At 52.5% G+C, this 18,121-nt stretch overlaps 1 protein-coding gene across 1 annotated transcript in view; it reads left to right on the top strand.

Moving 5' to 3' along the window:
- Positions 1-9,574, top strand: part of shot (dystonin-like protein short stop) — a 59,376-nt gene extending 49,802 nt beyond the window's left edge. Inside the window, 8 exon segments of the mRNA XM_029112823.1 lie at positions 159-4,202; positions 4,205-5,005; positions 5,287-5,399; positions 6,205-6,318; positions 6,416-6,533; positions 7,574-7,725; positions 9,101-9,227; positions 9,384-9,574. Coding sequence (XP_028968656.1) covers positions 159-4,202; positions 4,205-5,005; positions 5,287-5,399; positions 6,205-6,318; positions 6,416-6,533; positions 7,574-7,725; positions 9,101-9,227; positions 9,384-9,574 — 5,660 coding nt within the window.
- The last annotated feature ends 8,547 nt before the right edge of the window (positions 9,575-18,121 follow it).

An 18,121-nucleotide genomic window follows, 5' to 3' on the forward strand; every position in this document is an offset into this window, starting at 1 on the left:
TCAATTTAGGTATTCCCTTCGATGTGCATCGACTCCGTTTGCTCATCGTCAAAATTATTTTCGCTCGATTCCCGTTCAGATTCTCGGGGTTTGAACGTGGGGTGGGCGGCTCTGACGGACTCAGAAGTAATTTCCCTCTCTCGTTCTCTCCTCTCCAGGTATCAAAGTGTTCTCGGAGAACTACGAAGATCTGCTCACGTGGATGAGCGAGATGGAACGTCGACTCCAACGCTACCAGATTCTGAGCGTCTATCCGGAGAAGCTGCAGCAGCAACTCGAAGAGCTTACTGAGCTTGGTGAGGATATCGCCGACCACCAACGGCAAGTCGATGAAGTCGTTTCGGCCGGCCAGAGTCTGATGCGATACGCCACCGGGGACGACGCCTTCAACTTGAAGGATCGTCTCGACAACCTCCAGGCGCGCTACAACGATCTGGCCAGCAAGGCCGCCGAGCGAGTCCGTCAAGCTCAGGAGGCTCTGCCGCTCGCGCAGAACTTCCATCAGAACCACGAGAAGGTTTCCGGCTGGATCGACGAGGCCGATGCCGTTCTGAAGTCGATCGAGAACGCCGGCCTTAACGCCCAAGAGACCGCCATCCACCGTCTCGAGCAGGACATTCCCCAAGTGCGAAACATTCTCGAGGTGGTCAACCACCTCGGACCGCAGCTGTGCCAACTCTCGCCCGGCGAGGGAGCGAACGCCATCGAATCGATGATGACTCGGCTCAACCGACGATTCGACGCCATCTGCGAGCAGATCCAACGCAAGGCCGAACGTATCGAGCTGTCGAAACAACGGAACAGCGAAGTGATCGGCGATCTCGACGAGCTCAACGACTGGTTCCGAGATCTCGAGAAGCAGCTCCAGCACGCGGAACCGATCGTCCCCGACAGGGATGCGCTCCGAGCGATGCTCAAGGAGCACAAGGTCATCTGCGAGGAGGTCAGCAGCCAGAAAGGTCGCGTGAGGGATCTTCTGGCGGCCGCCAAAAAGGTCATGCGCGAATCGACGGGCGAAGACCAATCCCTGATCCGAGACAAGGCCGAGAACCTCAAGGACATCTCAAACCGCGTCTCGCAGCTCTGCGCCGACCGCCTCAGCGCACTGGAGCAGGCCCTGCCGCTCGCCGAGCACTTCTTCGACACCCACGAGGAACTGGTGCAATGGCTCGAGGTGATGGAGACCGAGGCGGAGTTGCTCGGAGCTCCCGCCCTCAACCCGGCCCAGATCAAGAAGCAGCAGGACAAGAACAAGGCGCTGCTCCAATCGATGAACGACCACAAGCCCCTTCTGGACAAGCTGAACAAGACCGGCGCGGCCCTCATCAAACTCGTGCCGATGGAGGAAGGCCGCACGGTGCAGTACATCATGAACCAGGACAACCAGCGCTACAACGACCTCCGCAACCTGCTCAAAACTCAACAGCAGGCCCTTGAAGAAGCGATGCAATCGACGGCCCAGTTCGCCGACAAACTCGATGGCATGTTGAACGCACTCGCGAACACTGCCGACCAGTTGAACAACGCTGAACCGATTTCCGCCCACGTCGAGAAGATCCAGGAGCAGATTTCCGACAACAACGCCATCGTCGACGACCTCGAAAAGAAATCCTCCGCTCTCGACGCGGTGCGCAAGGCGGCCAAGGACGTAATCTCGAAGGCCGACGGGGACGAGCCCGCAGTTCGCGACATCAAAAAGAAACTCTCCAAGCTCAACGATCTCTGGGACGAGATCCAGGGACTGGCGAGCAAGCGCGGCCGTTCGCTGAACGACGCGCTCGCGGCGGCTGAACGCTTCTGGGACGAGCTGAACGCCGTCATGCGAGCCCTGAAAGAACTGCAGGACAACATCAACGCCCAAGAGCCGCCGGGAGTCGAGCCCAGCGCTATTCAACAGCAGCAGGACGTGCTCCAGGAAATCCGCGAGGAAATGGACAACACCAAGCCCGAAGTGGATCAATGCAAGCAGGCCGGCACCGACCTGATGAGGTTATGCGGCGAGCCAGATAAGCCCGAAGTGAAGAAACACATCGAAGACCTAGACCAAGCCTGGCAGAACGTGATGACCCTCTACGCGAAACGTGAACAGAGTCTCGCGGACGCACTTTCGAAAGCGATGGGTTTCCACAACACCCTCCAAGATTTGCTCGAGTTCCTCGACTCGGCCGAGGACAGATTCAGCAAATTGGGTCCGATCGCTTCTGAAATCGGCACTGTAAAGCACCAAATTGCCGATCTCAAGGACTTCAAGGCCATTGTGGATCCGCACATGGTCCAGGTGGAGGCCCTGAATCGGCAAGCCAAAGAACTCACCGAACGCACCACACCCGACCAGGCTCGGCCTATACGTGAGGCCCTCAAAGAGATCAACAAACGATGGGCCGCTCTCAACAAAGGCATAGTGGATCGCCAGAAAGAGCTCGAGAACGCTCTTCTAAGGCTGGGACAATTCCAGCACGCCCTAAACGAGCTTCTCACATGGATCAGCAAGACCGACCGACAGCTGGACGACGTAAAAATCGTCGTCGGAGACCCTCAGGTCATCGAGGTCGAGCTGGCCAAGCACAAGGTGCTCATGAACGACATCCAGGCCCACCAGTCGACCGTCGACTCGATCAACAAGGCGGGCCACCAGCTCATCGAGCTGGACCGCAGCAGCCGGGACGCCGGCGAAACGCAATCGAAACTCGCCAACCTCAACGCTAGGTGGCAGTCGCTTCAGGATAAAGCCAACGATAAGCAGAGGCAGTTGGAGGCCGCTTTACGCGAAGCACAGCTGTTTAGCCAGGAGATCCAGGATCTCCTCATGTGGTTGAGCGACGTCGATCAGCAGCTGGCCTCATCGAAACCGGTGGGCGGGCTGCCCGAGACCGCGCGCGAACAACTCAACCGATTCATGGAGCTCTACAACGAAATCGACGGCAACCGACACAAGGTCGAGAACACGCTGTCGCAAGGACAGGATTTCATCCGTCGGTCGGACGGCTCCGCCACCAACTTGCAGCATAGCCTGAAAACGCTGAAATCTAGATGGGACTCCGTGCTCCAGAAAGCCAACGACAGAAAGATCAAATTGGAGATCGCTCTCAGAGAAGCGACCGAGTTCCACGAGGCGCTCCAACAGTTTGTCGACTGGCTCACCGACAGCGAGAAGTACCTCAGCAATCTGAAGCCCGTTTCGCGGCTCTTGCCTAGCGTACTGGAACAGATCGAGGAACACAAGAACTTCCAGAAGGACGTTTCGGCCCACCGCGAGGTGATGCTCAACCTCGACAAGAAGGGCACCCATCTGAAATACTTCAGCCAGAAGCAGGACGTCATCCTCATCAAGAACCTTCTGGTCAGCGTTCAACACCGCTGGGAACGCGTCGTGTCGAAGGCGGCCGAGCGCACGCGCGCTCTCGATCACGGCTACAAAGAGGCCAAGGAGTTCCACGACTCCTACGAGGCCCTCGACAAGTGGCTTGGCGAGGCCGAGCAGACGATCGAGGACCTCGCAAACGTCGGGAACGACCCGGAGAGAATCAAGCGAACGCTTTCCAAACACAAAGAATTCCAACGCGCTCTCGCCGGAAAGCAGGCCACCTACGACGCCACAATGCGATCGGGCCGACTCCTCAAGGACAAGGCCCCGAAGCAGGACGTTCCCACCCTCCAGAAAATGCTCGACGACCTCAAGGAGAAATGGAACCGCGTCTGCGCCAAGGCCGTCGACAAACAGCGCAAGCTCGAAGAGGCTCTTCTGTTCTCCGGACAGTTCAAGGACGCCGTTCAAGCGCTCATCGACTGGCTGGACAAATCCGTTCCGACTCTCGACCCGAACGAGAAGGTCCACGGCGACCTCGACACGGTCAACAATCTCATCGAGCAGCACAAGCAGTTCCAGGCTGATCTCAAGAATCGACAAGCCAACCTCGAATCGGTTCGAAAGACCTCACGGGAATTGCTCCGAACTGCATCGGCTGAAGACGCTGCCAACATCCGCCACCAGATGTCCGACCTCGAGTCGAAATGGGAGAACGTCATGGGACTCTCGAACCAGAAACAACGTCGCCTCGACGACGCCTTACGTCAGGCGGAGCAGCTGCACAAGTCCGTGCACATGCTTCTGGAATGGCTTAGCGACGCAGAGATGAAGCTCCGCTTCGCCGGACCCCTGCCGGACGACGAAGCCACCTGCAGGCAACAGATAGCTGAACACCAGCGCTCATGAAGGAGATGGAGCAGCAGGAGCACAACAAGGAGAAAACGATCGCGCTCGCGCACGAGATTCTCCAGAAGTGCCATCCAGATGCCGTCAGCGTCATCCGTCACTGGATTACGATCATCCAATCACGTTGGGACGAGGTATCGCAGTGGGCTCGGCAACGCCTACAGAAGCTCGAGGACCATCTTCGCGGTCTGCGTGATATCCTCGACCTTCTGGATGAACTCATGAGATGGCTATTGGGAGCCGAAGCGACCCTCACAGCGCTCGAAGCTCAACCGTTGCCGGACGATATCCCGACGACCGAGCAGCTCATCGACGATCACAAGATCTTCATGGACGACATGTCCCGAAAACAACCGGACGTCGACAGAATCGCCAAGGCTTTCACCACCAAGACGACTCCGCAGACCGCCGCCGCCAAGACGGCCGCCGGCAGGAGCTCGCGAAGTGGACCTGCAGGACGCTCGGGAACTCCCGGAAGAGCCGGAACTCCCACGAAAGGAGCTCCCGATGCTCCCGGGACGATCACCAACCCCCGTGCCCGTGAGCTCATGGACAAATGGCAATCCGTTTGGCTGATGGCTCTCGAAAGACAGAAGCGTTTGCAGGATCACCTGAAGTATCTGAGAGAACTCGAAGGTATCAGGAACTTCGACTTTGACGAATGGAGACGCAGGTTCCTCGGTTGGCTCAATTCCAAGAAGATGCGCGCCATGGACGCCTTCAGGAAGATTGACAGGGATAATGACGGCAAGGTCACCAAGCAAGACTTTATCGATGGCATTATCGACTCAAGTGAGTTCTGTCTTCCACATGTTCATCTCGCGACGATCACCTCATCGATCTCACTCCGGCATTTCCTTCTCTCTCTTGGTCGCGCTCTCTCTCCTCTTCTCGCTCTCCCCTCCTCTCTCACTCCACATTTCTACCCCGTGCCTCTCTCCAACTGCCCCTTCCCCTCCCCCCGTTCCTCGTTTTCCCCCCGATCGCTCATGTCTCCGTGGAGCGGAATTTTCCCTTGCTGCCGATACACCGAAATCCATTGATGGATAATCTGAGGTGTCGTCTGTTTCCAGGATTCCCCACCACTCGGCTGGAGATGGAGCGCGTGGCCGACATTTTCGACAGGAACGGCGACGGTTACGTAGATCACAAAGAGTACATCGACACACTCAGACCGGACCGTGATGTAAGTACTCGTTGCGTAGTTCTGGGACGGTCTTATTTCCTCCTCCGAAGCAGCTCCGACAAGTCCAACCGATTCCTAATTTTATGGTTTTCGATAAGCGACAAACACAAGGATGTTCAAGGTGTATGGTCGGTTCCTGGTTGTGGTGTCTAACAGTGTTTTTATTTGGTTAAGATTTGTGCGGTGCATGGTCCTCGAACGGTAAGTGAGAGAAACTCGGACCACCTTTGCACCTGCCAAACGCGAAGCACTCCTAAGCACAATCCTTTTTCTCCTCCTCTCCTACACTGTTGTTTGCTCTCTCTCTCCATGTCTCCTGGTTGCGGAGGTACAGCGCTCGATTGAGCTCCTTCCCATTTTCACCCGAGAATGCAAATTCACTCCATCGACTCGACTACTGCACGTCGAGCCCTCCCTCCCTCCACCCGTGTATCGAGAGCGAAAATAAATACAAATCCTCGGGGTTCACGGGGAGGGAAGGCTCCCTTTACGCCAACGAGGATCTCCCCTCAACTTGGGATCTATTATAGAGAGTATTATTAATGAAATGCTCTCGGGACTTCGTCTGGAAGTTACTGACGCGCGGGAAATTCTGAGGCACGATATCTTACACTGGCGGGAGACTTCCGTCTTCTACGTGATATCTCGAGGACTCCTCGAGGCTTCATATGATCTACCTCTTTTCTCGTGTGTTCGTCCAACCCTAAATCATTATTTTCGTTGCCTAAAGAAATGACTGGAACCCCGGTCGAAGACCCAGTTTCCCTTTTCTAACGAACCATTCGTCTCTCCTTCTCTCCTCTAGAACCGACCACTTACGGAAGCCGAAAAGATTCAGGACGAAGTCCAACGTCAAGTGGCCAAATGTACCTGCGTCCACCGCTTCAAAGTCTTCCAAGTTGGAGAAGGCAAATACAGAGTGAGTATCCGAGACCGTCGGTGGGCGCCTCTTCCTGGTATCTGCCGATGTCAGACAACCCCTAACCCTGTTCCCGCTGTCTTATCCCTCTCCTTAGTTCGGAGAATCTCAGAAACTTCGCCTGGTGCGTATTCTTCGTTCCACCGTCATGGTGCGAGTCGGAGGAGGTTGGGTCGCTCTCGATGAATTCCTCGTGAAGAACGATCCTTGCAGAGGTGAGTTTCGTGGGCATGGTCATTTCAGGAATCTCGAATATACGGATAGGTATCTATACAATATCTGTATCAGTCAAGGCGAGAAAAGAAAGACAGTCGAGAGAGAGAGAGATCGCTCGGAACGATCGGAACCAGGGACACGCACTTCGGGTTACGGTTCGTCTTACGGATGATCTCTTTTCTCCTCCCCCTCCGTAATTCCTTTTTGCCGTGTTTTGATCTAACTCGACACAGGCAGTCGTGAAGACGCCCTACGTCTAACCAAACTCATTGTCGAGAGGTATCATTACGACACCAGACCTTTTGCGATATGCCTCCCGCCGTATAGTGAATTTCCCCCAAAGTTCCAAACACCGTCGACGTCGAAGAAATAATGAAGACTCGCTGCAAACATACTCGATCTTCCGCGACGAATTGCCATCAGACGTCCATTAGTCGAGCCCGGGTTCGCAAACGTCCCAATTGTGAGAAAACCAGCGGTTAAAACACGACGAAAATCACAGCATTCATATCACAACCAGACTGGAAAACATGAACACCAATCCCTCTTTTGTGGACCGTTTTCTGCTCTGGCCGCCGACGGGCGAATAGATTCGCCTCGCAGAAATTCCGTCCTGACTCAATGATGATTTCCGTTTGTTTGACCACGACAATTCAATGCAACTTTGGTTACTTCTTTTCTCTGAGTTATCCCATCTGCATCGGAACGAGTTTGTGCACCTTTTATCGTATTATGTTGCAACGAGTACGCTTCCCGCGTGATTGGGGAAGCGTAGAACGTCGGTGTTCCTCTTACGTCTCTGATAGACTCGATGGATCGACTGCGAGCAGCTAGTCATCAATCAGAAAGTCTGATTTATGGCTGGCGCGTACGAGAAAAAATCGTGAACGTCGCGACGATCCTAGTTCTAATTTAGTTTCCCAGTAACATCTGGATGCGGCTCGATGTACGCAAGCTTCCAAGATGTTACATGATTGATTGATTGCATGCCTGCGTGTGTCTGCACGATCTAAGTTCCCTCCTTCCTCTGCACGTCTAGCTAAGGGCCGCACCAATGTGGAGCTGAGAGAACAGTTCATTCTGGCTGACGGCGTCAGTCAATCTATGGCTGCATTTAAGAGCAAAGGTCCCGGTGCCTCATCGTTCGGAAAAGGACCCGGTGGTCTTCCGACTCAAGGTCCGATCACTAAGGTGGGTACTTCACATTCGGTTCTCGAGCAAACCCTCACGCTTCGCATGCAGCATGTCGCGCACGGTCCGAGTCCGATCGCTCGCTCGCTCGGCGTCGAAACGAAAAGCCACTGACAGACTGGCTAGCTTAAGAGAAAGTGAAACCGCTCGGCTACGATTGAGACTGCTTTAGTTCGCTAACCGAGAGTTGCTTCTAGACCAACTGTCTAGATTACCGCTGAGTCCGGCATATTTCCGTTCGGTAAGTGGCCCTACCCCTCAGATGGGTTTTGGGGGCGGGCGGTGAATTGATAGACTTGCGCACGGACTCATTTCACGCACCGGTTATTGATTTTATTCACGACGACAGACGAAGGAAACCTCAGAACAATCACGCAAACAACAATATCTTAACAGCTCGGGGATATAGACGGATTCCGGGAAAATCGGAGCTATTCTCCACATCGGTGGTCGGTCTTCGATCCGACTCGACTGACCGATCTCTGAAATACTAACTTCAGGCGCGCTAGGCCTCTCACGTTGCCTCCCCGTACGCACCACGATTCAGCTGGTCGACATCGATGAGCAAGGAGGGAGTCGAGCTCAATCCCTTCCTAGGCCAGAGTCGGCGCCCAGTGTCCACTCGGACAGCTCGGCAAGCTCTTCGCAGTCCCAGCCCGGCTTGCAGGGACGGCAGGTCCTGCAATGGGCCAGGACGATGCACGAGCAAAATAACGCTGCAACGGGCAGCACCGCTTCAAAGTCCAGGATACCCGTCCCATTGAGTATGGTATGGATAAACAATTGACTTCGTACGGAATGCGGAAAAAGAACGACTGCAACGTTCGTTCCTCCGCCTCACGTTTTGATGCGGAGTTTTTGTTCCGTAAGACTTTCGTTCCCTCATCGAATGTGAGAAATTTTCTCAATCTGAGTTCCGCCGACCGTTTTAGTTCCTGTCGCCTTGACGACCATTATGCTGTTGTGTTTGACGCTGCTCCTGAGTTTGTCATTTCGCGTGCCGACTCCGGCCGAGCTCGTTCGAGGCCTTCGCATTCCATCTTCCGCCGCCGGATTTGTACTCTAGCGGCAGGGTGCCTCGTTTATTGACTGAAACGCTTCCCCTATATTCCCGAAACATTGCCACGGGGAAATGTCTCACCTGCTAAGAAATTCTCGCAGCTCGATTAGCACGTTCGTGAACCCCGTAGAGGACTCTCAGTATTACTGATCGCTTTCTTATTGACACAATGACTAACCCATCGCTTCACTCCATGGCATGAACGCACCAATGACGATTTCTTGCTTGGATTGTTTGCTCCACGAAGCATGACATCGTTTTACGCAGTATGCCCAATGACTTCTCCGAGCTAATTGAAGATTGTCCCGTCTAAAGGTTCGTGAAAAGACCGAGAAAAGCATCCCGTTCAGCACCCAGCGAAAACTCGCGGCAGAAAGCGAGTCCGAGAGGTCAACTCCTCTTGGATCTAGACCGAGAACTTCACAATCGCGTTTGACGCCAAGTAAGCCCCAAACTGTGCAATATGGATGTCACTATTCATTCGCCATCTTCCCACCCCGATCGCTTGGCCGCTTTCGAGGATCCGGCTGAGCGACCGAAAAATAATATGTTTCCCCGCTTCATTCATGGCTGATTTTTTTTCTCTCCGTACTTTCAGGCCTTGGCGGCAGTCGTCCTTCGTCGCGCCCTGCCAGCAGGGCCAACAGTGACCTGTCTACCGAGAGCCTGGAAGGATTCAGACGCCGTACGCCCAGCGCCTCTTCGGGAACCCGCATCCCGACACGTAGAACACCTTCGATGACTCGGCAGAAGAGTGATCTGCAAGCTCGCGAAAAAGGGTGGCGTTAAGTAGCTCGCCCGTCTGCTCACTCGTCCCTTCACTCGAGTCACAGCGCTGCCCATACGTAGCCATCTGCAGACAACAGCTGTCTGTGACAACACCTACACAACCTGCCGCAAACGCCTTTATCGATGACCATGAGCGATGAGGAAAAAGCGTCGAATTGAAGGACGAGAACGACATCTACTGCGACCACGGACTCCGGGACAAAACTCCCGGACGACGTGTCTTTCCAATATCAACAACAATCCGCCCGCGAAGGATTCGTCCGATCGCTACAGAAGAATTTTCGATTTAGCTTTAATAATGTAGATGGTAGTTTGATGGAGACTGCATGTTCCGAACGATCGTGCACGACTGCCGTGATGACTGCGTGTGACCCAGATCGATCCTGTCGGGCGTTCGCCGAGATCCGACTCGCTGCCGGTCTTCTCCAGGGACCGGTTCCGACTTGGATCTCCCGCAAAATGGAGGATTAGAGCCGTTCTGGAAAGTATCTCTCCGAAGAGCTTTCTCCAGGAGCTTCTCGGAGATTGGACTTTCTTCGAAGACGCCGGGAGCGAAATCGAAACCATCAGCTGAACAGCGAACAGTCTGACGGGAGCAATGTAAACTAACGGATTGCTCATCCCCTCCGATGATCATCTTAATTTTGATTATTAACTTGATTATTAATAATTGAGACCTCTCGACCCCGAATTATTTATTAACGACCTCATGAATGATGACTGATAACTGACCGACAATTCATTTAGACACTGACTCCGCGATGTAACGCTAGTCGAGAAGACCACAACAGTTCTTGGCCCTCTACCTTAAGACATTCCCTATGTTCAAGAATGAAACGGAAACACAAAGGGGAAGAAGAGAACAACATCTACATTTGCATTGAGGACGATAGAAAAATATGACTGAAAGAAAGAGAGAGAGAGAGAGGATAATAGACAGACAATTGAATAAGAGCGTTAATCGAATTCTGCAAGTGGCCGCTTCGAGTCCACAGCCTTCTTGAGCGAGTGACGAAGCCTCGCAAAACAGATGTGTATTTTTGTGCCATCTCAGACCGCCCTCTTTTCCTTCGATCCATCCCTTCCCTACATTCTCACTCTACATTTCCGGAACGCTGAGAACGATCGATCGACATGACGATCAGATGTGTGCACCGGCAACGTTGTAACATGTATTATACATACAACTTCCACGAGCGAGTTTTCACATCATTTCCGGATCTGCCGTATGCAGAAGGACGATGATCAATTCTCCACTTGTTGATGAAGCGATTCGACAAGGAGGATATTCATCGAACCGATGTATAAGAGCTGTAGGCAGCAAGAAACATCAATCAAGGGTCCGTTTTCCCACCGCACTGTACAACCAGCTTGGCCGAGAGACGGCTTGCAATGACGATGCTTAATAAAGAAATGAATTTATATTAACAATTTATCCGGTATCCTCTTGAATGCGACACTCTGTCCATTGGGGAAGATCTGAAAAGAAGGCGGTTCTCGTACTTCGAGTCGGGGTCTTTGTTTTTCTGTGCTCACGTCCAGCACTCTCATATCGACTTGCGGGTATGTTTGTCCACCGTTCGCGCCTTCGAGCTTGTTTGCTGCTCGGGCGGCAACGGCTACATCGGGGATTCTATGGAACATGCTCACAATCTCCCAGCCAATACGGAATCTGGACCTCTCATCGCATTTTTGGCACTTCAAAGTTTCATTTTTTCATTAACCACACTCCGACCAGGAAGGAGTTGTTCGATCGCGAAAGAGATATTTATTCCTTATTCCGCTGCCACAATTCGGACGGTCGTATTATGGAGATTGCGTTTCGTCAACGATGGTGAACGACTGCCGATGCCGAGTTGCGTACGTGGAATGCCGGTCAATCCTCTCAGATGTTCGCCCGAGCTCGACTTGCTGCCGGACTCCTATGACGACCAATACCGATTTGTAATCTTCTCCGAAAGGGAGTCTTTGGGCATTCGCAAGGAGTATTCTCCTGAGGAGCTTTCTCGAGAGCCTCCCACAGCTCAAACTTCAATCGATAAGAAAGAGAGCGGACTCGTGTTATGGATCCCCCTGTGCCGTTACGGACCCCTCTGAGTTCGGAAAAGAATTCTAGTCCGATCGCACAATGTCACAATTTATTGGTTATCTTACTCACGGAGATCGCCCGCCTCGTGCGCGGCGTCTCTTCTACGCACTAACTCTTCCGTAGATGCACATGTTGGTCTGACTGAATCTATGTGCGCGCGACGTTTTGCGACGTGCGCGCAACCCTACAAGCGGCCCGAAGCCGGAGACCCGAAATACCTACTGCCTTCCCTAACACTCGGGATCATAAATCATCAGCTTGGCTAAACCAGCGAACATTCTGCCCAGGATAGTGTCGACAAGGGAACCAACTGTCCATTCCTTCCAGCGATCATCTTTATTATCATCGAGTCTATGAGAGTTATTCGAGTATTTCATTGTCGCTATTTTAAAACATCCATCCAACTCCCTTGGAAGTTGCAGCCTGTCTCCGATGGTCCTTTTCATTCCAAGCCGAGACGGTCAGAGTTTCGGGAAACTGTCGCAGCTCGGATCCTCTTCTTTCCGTGCAGGATTTCAAGCATGAGGATTGAAAAACCCATGATTGCCAAGAGAGCGTACATTCCAAACGTGATCGCATAGCTGTTGTAGTCACTAGTCTGACTACGTTCAGCTCCCGGTCGGAGGTCATCTAAGGAGAAACATCTGCCAGCTGCCTGCCCCGAGTAAGGCTTGCAGGTTTTCTTGTGATACTCCGCCGCAATCGGGTATCGCAGGTATCTCTGGAACTCTCGCTCGGCATTTCGATGGTCAACATCCCAATGTCCTTCGCTATAAACTCGCTTCAACAAACCGTGTCTGAGAGCCAAATTGGCGATTCGGAAACAGCAGTAGCCCGCAATGGATTGTAAATCGGCGTGACTGACGACTGGCCGATTGGCTGAATTAGCGTGAGTAAGGTGATTCCGCTCAGACCAAGGTGCATGGCGCTTCCGCACAAGCATCTCATCGATTACCAAGGACTCGAATGCTTCTTCTCTCGCTCCCAACCTATACATTTGGACATCCTTCATCAACCTTTCGCGAAAGGGACCGAACCCTTCCGTATTCTTGCAGATCACGTTCCCTCGTACGATGGCTGCGATGCCAAGAAACAAGAATTCGCGCAGATCTGAATCGATCACGTAACCATAAGTATTGTTCATTTCTGTCGAATAATCCAGTGATAGGCAACCGCGAATGGATCTAATGCGTTTATCTGGCAAACGCTGCATGGCGGTAACGAAGTCCCCCTGGAAGCCAGTCCTGATGATCTGTAACAAGACAATCCACGTGCCCAGGACTAGGAGAACTTTTTTGCTTTTCCCGTGGAAATGCATAGATACGGGGGAAATTACGCAGAAAATCAATTGGAAGAGCACCGCTCCGAAGTCCTCCTTCATGTACCATAGCAGGACGCTAGCTGCCAATGAGCTGGAAAGTATCGGCAGCAGAATGTCCACTCGCAGAAGAGACTCGATCATTTGTGGTATTCTGCTTGCAGATGGCACTCTAGCCACCGCGATCAGGGATACGTACGATGAAACCCGCGCCAGGTCTAGGACATTCGAACGGGATGTCGGAAACGAGTTGCGCAGATGGAGTTCGAAGGAAAGGTTCGCCTGTTGCTTGTCACGCAGATCGAGGCGGAATCCCCAGGACGGTCTCGCTGAAAACCCAATCAGTGTCTCGAGTTTGATTCTACGAAGCTCGAGTTTTCGGATCGATGATGGGTTGAAGCTGAAGCCAGTGAGCTCTTTTCGGTTTTCGTGCTCAAGGATGCTCAAACCTAGAATTTCGCTGTACCAATGGCGGATTGCGCCATGAGAACAGTCAATGCTTATTTCATTGGTTTGATCGTCCCAAAAAGCGTATAAGTGCACCTTATCCTGGCTGAAGGAGCTCCAGCGGCATTTCGAAGCCCATCGGTCTCTAGCAATCCACAACAAGACAAAACGGTCCGAAGGGACGACCACATTGACGAGCATGGCTCGCAGCCGGATCATAAATGAGAAGGGAGGCTGAGATTTGGTGGGCTGAGGCTGACAAAATAAGCCCAAGTTGAAGCGATAGTTCTTAGTTGAGAGAACTTTTGAGAAGGATGCCATGGTATCGGCAGAGACTACGACCATCAGACCGGTGCCGAGTGAGAGTTCCAGGTGGGAAGCGATGAGTTCGCCCATGAAATCTGGCGCCAGATCACAATTAATATTGATGAGCACCGGTGGCTGGGGGACACTGTTGGATGAGAGCATTTCGCTGACTCTACTCTGGACGTTCCGCTCGAATTTATTCTCGAGGATCGATATCGACACTCCATCCACTGCGCAGAGGAACGCAAACCGATGCAGCGTTCGCAGAACTCTCCGGATCATCATGGTGGAGTAATTTTTTTCTAGTCCTGCTACCTTATTACATTATCCGGGGATCACGGGCTCCGACAGTGGATGCGGCTCCACGATGCGGCGGTTGGGTTCAACTACTTCGCACGAGTAGATGTTCGCTTTCCGATGCTTAAGATCGAAACTTCTTCGCGTATGGTTGACGGCTTTGTGGGATATCGAGTAAAGTCGAGTAGCAGCGAGTGTTGTCGCGACGAGCTCCATCGATTCAGCTGATGACATCATTGATTTTCCCATTCGTGAGGAGGATTCGAAGTCTCACTCGGTGCGGGAATCGAGTCAAGACATCAATAGCTAGAGCAGTCTTTGTGTAAAATACTCAGGAATCGAGATATCAGCCCACGTCATAACTCATTACAACACGCAGATGAGCAATGTGATCTCCACCTCAGGGTAGCGATTCAAGGACGCCGCGCATTCAGAGGCATTGCCCAACACTGCCGGGAGTTCTGCTCAGAAATGGACTCGGCAAGTTTTCCATCGATTCATCGGCCCTCATAGTATCAAGCGAGCGGCGAATCAGGTCAATTCAGGGAGTCAGGTCATGCATCGCTCTCTTAGCTGTGAGAAGCAACAGTACAGACGGGGGAACAGCTGAAATGAGCGAGCGAAAATCTCACTTTACTTAGTTTCCGAAGAAGAACGAGAAAGTCGAGCGAAAACCCTTACAGTACTAGAGTCGGCGCTCTGTGCTATTCCGGAGCGCTCAACAAGGTCTCCATCGCAGTCCCAGTCCGAGCGTCGGGAAAGATTCCTACTGATGTCGTCCCTCTCGTCGATGGAGTTTCCTACTGTATCAAGTACGGTCCTGCGCAAGGAGCGGGGGCGCCCTCTATACAATTTCTTTCCGATTTCTAATTATCTGGACTCATCGTATCCCGATATAGTCACCTCATCTTCTAATATGCACTTTGGAGAAGAGCGTGGAATCGATCGACGAATTCAGGAAATCATCAAAATGGGAGAACAAGCGAGGAATTCACACTTTCGGACAGAGTCGGAACTACCCCAATAACTCTGGAATACCCAGCTTGGTGTCTTTCGATTGTCTGGGAGAAGGGATACGTTCTCCACAAACGACGTGAATTAAGGTAGTCAAGGCTTCTGTTAGGCATTTTCCAGTATAGAGCTTCGGTGACGGTGCGGATCCAGTCTGTGATCGAGTTGAGGAACGCCGTCAGGAACGAGTTCTAGAGTAAATCCGTAGTCGCGGTAACAAGTGCACTGGAACTAGCACTTCCGCAAATTTTAGGAACGATTCTCCTCGAGATAGAGACACCTTTTTTATCCACAAGTGATCGCATCATCTCATGGCATGCGAGCCTCAATCGCACTCGTACTATTGTTCAACGACTTTTGGGCTGCTATGCATGATGCCATTCGACCATAACATGGAGAACAGCGTCCCGTTGAGCCTCGTGGACCTCGCGATCGCGGGAGTCAGGTATTCCCAGCATTCCCCTACTCTGACTCCCAGCCTCGTCCAGGGGTTCGATCAGTGATCCCGGAATCGCCGGAATCCCGCCTAATGAATTCCTGATGTCAGTGGCAGACGGTGACCTTCTACCAGAGAGCTGGGAGGATCAAGACGCTGTACTCTGAGCTTTTCTTTCAGGGATCCCAACCCGACACGCGGGACAGCTTCGAGGACTCGCTAGGAAAGCGATTAACGTGGTCCAGAAGCACGGTGGCCAATGTCAGTCAGCTGCTGCGTGTGATAACCTGGGCCGCAGATGACATCGAGATAAGGGAGTCAATTTGCGAACATAAGTACGCAGACGACAATATTCACGGACTCTGAGAACGAGCGAAAGGCTTTGGATCGTATTTCCTGAGGATTTCCGAGTGGCCAGGCTTTGCTAAATTAGTCGAAAGATCAATGAATAGCCTTCTCGGACTCTCTGCGCGCGTAGATCGGACAAGTTGAGAGACATGTATGCATATCATTCAACTCTGACGCTAAGGCGTCTCGATGTGTGAAGTTATGTTTGGCGCATCTGGGTACGGGAGTGGTCTATTGATCACGGCACTGCTGAGTAAGTCGCGCCGTCGTCCATCTTCGCGGATGCGTCGTCCGATGCTCCATCTAGTCTCCTGGATTCTCATATATCGAGAGGAGCACGAGGACACATAAAATTGTCATGCGCCGCCGCCGTTCGTTGAAACTTACATCTTCATGCCACAGTAGATTGCCGACCCTTCTACGAATCGTGGCTCCGCTCACCGTTGTGGAGAACATCCCGGTGGGAACACTTGGTCCAATCTGCAGCATCCCCTCTGATGTGTTTGTCCTGTTGTTGTTTGTCCTTTCCAGTTTCCTCGTGATTTGACTCGTGCTGAGACTCCACCACTTCCCATGCGTATGGCTCAATTTGCAGTGCCACCGGCACCAGGGACTTCCACGTAACGTGGCTCGATCCATTATCTAGGAGATTAGGAGGGGTGAATCAGGATCGTATGCCTTCGGGTTCCGCCGTTAGACATGTCGTTGGTGCCGGTGTCGGTGCTGGCGCCGGTCCTGCTTCCGGGTCGTCGGCTACTGAGAGCTCTGCCAGCTTTCCTGCAATCTTCATCATCCGCAGATGAATGGGACTGCACTCACGCCAGCAGAAACACCTTCTTGCTCTCTGAAGGCTCATGCTGATAACGATTTCGGGGTGCTTCGGTGAAGGCTCGGCTCTGCTGTTTCTGCCGGAGGACAAGGTGAAGTACAGAGTCAGGAATTCGGCATGACGGAGACGCGTCCTATGATCACACAGCGAAGGGAGTGATACCTCTGATATGTTCAGCCTCAATTTATACACAGAGAGAATAAGGATATCTTGATCGAGTTCTCGCTGACAGGTGTTCTGTCTAGGCTGCATCCTGACCCGACTCGAAATTAGAGGCATCAGAAACTCATTATGAAAGAGATAGCTCTCCGTATAGGGACAGAGTCAAATTTAGAGCTCAGCGCAGATGGTCCCCTTGATTGAGTTCCGGAAGTTCCGTGACAAACAAGGTAGAGCTACCCGAACTCAATGTCCCAAGAAATTCCGAGAGCGAAACCTGCGCTCCACTGCAGCGTTGACGGAGTCACACACATGCGATACAAATGTGTGTTTTTTCTGGCCATGTCATGCGCTCAATCCTCCGTCCCTGCACTCCCACACTAAATCTCTGGCATGCCGGAGAATGCCAGGGAAGACAGCCCTCGTTGAATCGATCGAAGTTGGCAAGCTCGTAGCATGCAATCCGGGTATCAAATCCATGCTACGATTGAGCGACAAAGCGAAAAACGCTCGCTTCAGTGCCCGCTCCTTCCCAGGACGACAAGAGGTTCATGAGCTGAAAGCCATACCAAACATCCATCGAGTATCGCTCCCCTCCCTCAGAGCCGTATCACCAGCTTCACGGGCATGCGGCTCGTTTTTCCGTCAATCGATTGAGGGATCAACTTATGCTCACAACTTATCTGAGTCATGCTCCGTTGTCGGTTATGGTTTATGATTATATCCAATTTGAAGGAGGACGACGCTGCTCTGATACGCCGGAGCTCCAGTCGGGAACAATCCGATCGAGACGACGCGACGCACGTCGGAGGCGTCGGCGGATGGGATCTTTATTCGGAGGCTATTTAGAGGGAGGAGCCCGGGCTGGGGCGCGTTCTCGAAGAACCACATTGCCGCCGCCAGTAGTCATGAGATTCTGTAGGTTCTAATATCGGCATTTGTCGGCATCATTGCTTTTCGGACTCAGCGCCGGGGGAGACCGCTGAGCTCGCTCAAAAAAAACCGCCCCGAAGACCTCCTCCAGAACGGTGCAGAATATCCGTCTTCAGAAACGACGAAATAATCCGCGGAGTTCTGCTTTCACATGAAGCTGAAAAGAATTGTTCGAGAAATCTGTTTCGCTGATATTAATGCGAAATTTCCAAGACAATTCGTTCGGAAGCTTCATTGACTCGATCCCGACTCTGCGAGTTTCGAGTCCTCGGATGTTATATTGATTGAGCCTTATTCCAAACTCAGCAGACTGGTTCCCTTGTCCTGCTTGGAGATCTTCGAACCGAGACCAATGTTGGGTGGCGCCATCAGAG

Source organism: Galendromus occidentalis, unplaced genomic scaffold, assembly GCF_000255335.2.
Source record: "Galendromus occidentalis unplaced genomic scaffold, Mocc_1.1 scf7180000077529, whole genome shotgun sequence".
In the NCBI taxonomy this organism is placed as follows: Eukaryota; Metazoa; Arthropoda; class Arachnida; order Mesostigmata; family Phytoseiidae; genus Galendromus; species Galendromus occidentalis.